We start from the raw sequence: 3959 nt of genomic DNA on the forward strand, positions 1-3959 counted from the left end.
TCTATGCTTCCAAGTTCCTTTTGTATTCTCTTGAACCCAAGTATGTGCCTTGAGGTTTGAAACTTGTTTTTGGTTGAGCTCGCCAAGTTCTGGTTTTGACAATTCTGTCTGAGTTTTGGTCTTTGACCAGAGTAATTGGGAAAAGAAGAAATAAAATAAAAATGGAGAAAAAATAAAGCCAGTAAAGCAATAAATTATAAGCCATGTCTCCTGTCCAGATCATGTTGTTTTGTTATCTTCTATGTGATGGAACTTTAGCATGTCTCTGGGTTTAGTCAAGTTCATCCTATCCTTAAAAATACTTGGCTACTTTCTTCAAAATGTCTTTGGAGACTATGCCGAGATAAAAATCCTTATTTCATTATGACCTATCCCGAAAAGGATCCCTTTTCCGCAAGAAACTCGGCCAATAAGCCTTCCTTCCTTGATTACTTACTTTACCATCCTTTATAACAAAGGCTCCATTTTTTCTCCAAACAAAGCCCTTAAGCAACTGTAACATTCCTTTCTTCTTTTACCAAACTTAATGAAAGAAGGCTCAATTCCTTGCCAAAACAAAGCCCTTAAGCAACTGTAACATTCCTTTCTTCCTTTACCATCCATAATGAAAGAGTGCTCAATTCCTCGCCAAAACAAAGCCCTATAGCAATTATGACATCAGAGGACTCCAAAACATGGGCCAATTTTCTCATAAGGCTTGATGCACTGTTCTAGCAGGCGGTCCAGGCAGCCTCCTGCATCATTAGAAATTCAAAGCACCATATATCAAAAATTCTGTGTTGATGTTAGCTTGGCTGGAATCCCAGTATACCAGTTGTTTCCTTTTCCTTTTGAGGGTGAAGGTTTCAGAATCACCAAGATTGATTCTTGAGTTCGCCGGTCTGCAGATCCCCAAACCTGGTGTAAACTCAGCATGGTCCCTTGGCTCTAACATCCAAGCTTTCCAACTTTGAGCAATCAAATAATGCAAAATTGTTTGTGACCATCGACCAAGGACTGGATTATAGGGTTCCAGACAATGGAAAAGATTTCGTTATAAAGACTACCAAAATGTTGAAGGTGTTGTCCCATTGGGAAAACTGGCTCTTTCAATTCGTACCTTTGGCATGGTAATTGTTAAATCAAAGGCCATCAAGTTTGCAATGTTGCTTGGGCATGTTTGCACTTATGATTTCACTGTACTCTAAATGTCTGTTTTAAGTGCATAATTTACTTTTTCCCCCAATAATCCTTTTACTTCATTAGGGGCTTATGCTTCTTTGAACATAAATGATAGCAAGCCAAGAAAAGGTGCTGGTAATAGAGATGATCTTGACTTTGTGATCTTTGTCTATCTTAACCTCTTTTGGTAGACTAGAACTTTCCAAAGAATTTGCCAAGAATGATGCAAGCCTTACCCAAGAATTATCTGATAACCACTTCTTCCATAATTTTGTGCGGAGTTAAGATAATTATTTGTCATGTTTGGTATTCAGTGCAGGAGGAATGGCATTGTCTACTTTAGTGCCTTCAACTGTGAGCTCACTTTCTTCGTTAGCTAAGAGTCCGAATGCTAGTCTACAATTGTGGGCTCTGCACGCTCTTCTGTTGACCATTGAAGCTGCTGGTTTATCATATGTCTCCCAAGTTCAGGTATGTTGTTGTTTGTGACAGATAATATTTCGTTAGAATGTTGTGCTCTTACAGGTACATCGTTTCCCATAATGAAGGAATTCTTCTGTTTTTGCCTTAAAGATTCTATCTTTTGCTCCTTCATAAGTTCTTTGTAAATGTTGATTTTATCTTAAAAGTTTTCCATCAGAAAGAAAGTTCAAGCAAATTTACAGAAGCTGGAAATAACTATTATGCATTATTTCATGGTTCATTAACTTGATTATATGGCAACATATAAAATAGGCTAGAATAGAAATATGTCTTTGTACCTTTTAGACAAAACTTAGAATGCTTAAATATGTAAAAGAAAAGATTTAATTAAGAAAAAGCTTTATAACTTTTATAGATTTGTTATCAATTATCAAATGAATGTTACCATTGTTATGTACATCTGATATTCAAGTTGAAATTACACATTGATAATCGTAGGTTTTGAAAGCTCAATTATTAATGCTGAAATGTCTGGCAGGCATAATCTTTGCATATGTTTTCTACATAAGTTTGCATGATCATTCCTTCTAATTGAAGAGAGCATAGCTACAAGTCCTGCAACATGTTCAAATATATCAAAACGAGTGCTTAAAATTTCATATGATAGTTTCTAACTTATCCATGATGGTATGCCAGTAAACTGCTTATAAGTATATTCGTCAAAAAGCTATGAAAGTCATAAGGTAGTGTTATGTTTTTCTTGTGAGGAAATGTCTTAAATGGTATGTGGAATTGATGCTATGTGCAAACAAAGAATAAAATGCTTTCATATTGCATGCTGCAGCATGTACTCTATTCTGAGGCTGCCTGTTTAAAAATAAGTACCCTCTTTCCCTTGTCTTTGAGGATTTCCTGTTCAACTGTTATATTTGTATCATATTGTACTACTCTCTAGAATATGTTGTTAGATACACTAAATTAGATAGTGCAATACTTTCATATAGCCGCACATGTATGTCTTAGATATGTTCAAGGTTTGCAGAACCATCCCAAACCGCCTAGTTTGGGGCGTATCGAGCCAGGAGTGTTCCAGCAATCAAAATGAGAAACTGACGAGGAGGGGGAGAAGGGGGGATAGAGAGAGATAGAGAGAGAGAGGAGGGGGGTTTTCGGAGGCTGCCAGAGGGTAGCCGAGGTTGTCATGCCGTTGCTGAGCTTGGTGGAAGTCGGAGGAGGATGGAGGGAGGGAAGGAGAGGGAGAGGGAGAGGAGGCTGCCGGAGGGCCGGCGAGGCAGTCATGCCACTGCCGAGGTTGGTGGAATGTTGGGTGAGGGGCCTGCTCTCCTCTTAATCGAAATAAGGGGCTTCGGCCCCTATTTTGTTTTTTTGTTGTTTTATTGGGTAAAATGGCAACACGTTGCTGACTAACTATTTCAGTTTTTTTCTATCTTCGGTGGAAGTCGGCAATCGTCAGCCTTTGGCATCTTTCTCCCATTCCCTCTCTTCGGCTTTCGCTGAGCTTGGTAGTGGTGTGGCAACCTCGGTTGCCCTTCGATGGTCTCTGGAGGCCCTCCCTCCCTCTCACATTCCTTCCCTCCCCTCTCTTTCTTCCTCTCTCTTGTTCTCCCTCCACCTTGTCTCTAGTATTGGTTTGGGCCTGGTACGGAACGGCATGGGGGCGTATCGAACTGTATCACTGGCTGACTGGTTCGAGACCCGATATTGGCATAGTGAATCTTGGATATGATTTGATGGACTATAAACTTATGATCTCAAATTATATTTATGTTTGTTAATCCTAGTCCCTTCTTGTCCCATTGGACAAACAAATTGGCTGAGACAGCTTCATTAGTACGAACTACCCAACACCTATTGAGAACTCTTTATGTTTCTTGTCAGTTATCACAGTAACTGAGTATTTTTGTGTAGAAGATTTAGAATCAACAATGAAATAAGCTTTTTTTTCCTTTGTCATGCTAGTCAATTTTCTTAGACAGCAAACTGCAGTTCTATTGCCAGGTTCTTTTTTATCATCTTTTTGTTACAAAAATAAATTATAAATTTTATTTTTGAAACACCGGGTGTTGGACACCAGTGACATGGGTTCAAATCCTACCTTCCCCCTCGGCTCTCCTTGTTTTGATACACCCTGGAATGGCACAATACAGACTGTACCTTGCGGAGCCAATCGTTAGCCTGTATGCCCTTTAGCACTAGTTTGGTGAGCCTTGATCTTAAGTTTTTGAAAAGGATTACTTTTCTCTTAATTTTCCTGGAGCTTATTGCTGAACTGCTTGTAATTTTTCTGAAACATACAAGGTTCAAGTTTAATCTGAGAACACTTCTTAAAGGTAAAATTTTCATCCGTGAATAAC

At 38.9% G+C, this 3959-nt stretch overlaps 1 protein-coding gene across 1 annotated transcript in view; it reads left to right on the forward strand.

Moving 5' to 3' along the window:
- The window catches only part of LOC105039381 (protein SWEETIE), a 123433-nt gene that overhangs the window by 22297 nt on the left and 97177 nt on the right, over positions 1–3959 (forward strand). The window contains exon 25 of the mRNA XM_073244211.1: positions 1476–1632. Within this exon, the coding sequence (XP_073100312.1) occupies positions 1476–1632 (157 nt within the window). The remainder of the gene's footprint in view (positions 1–1475; positions 1633–3959) is intronic.

Source organism: Elaeis guineensis, chromosome 1, assembly GCF_000442705.2.
Source record: "Elaeis guineensis isolate ETL-2024a chromosome 1, EG11, whole genome shotgun sequence".
In the NCBI taxonomy this organism is placed as follows: Eukaryota; Viridiplantae; Streptophyta; class Magnoliopsida; order Arecales; family Arecaceae; genus Elaeis; species Elaeis guineensis.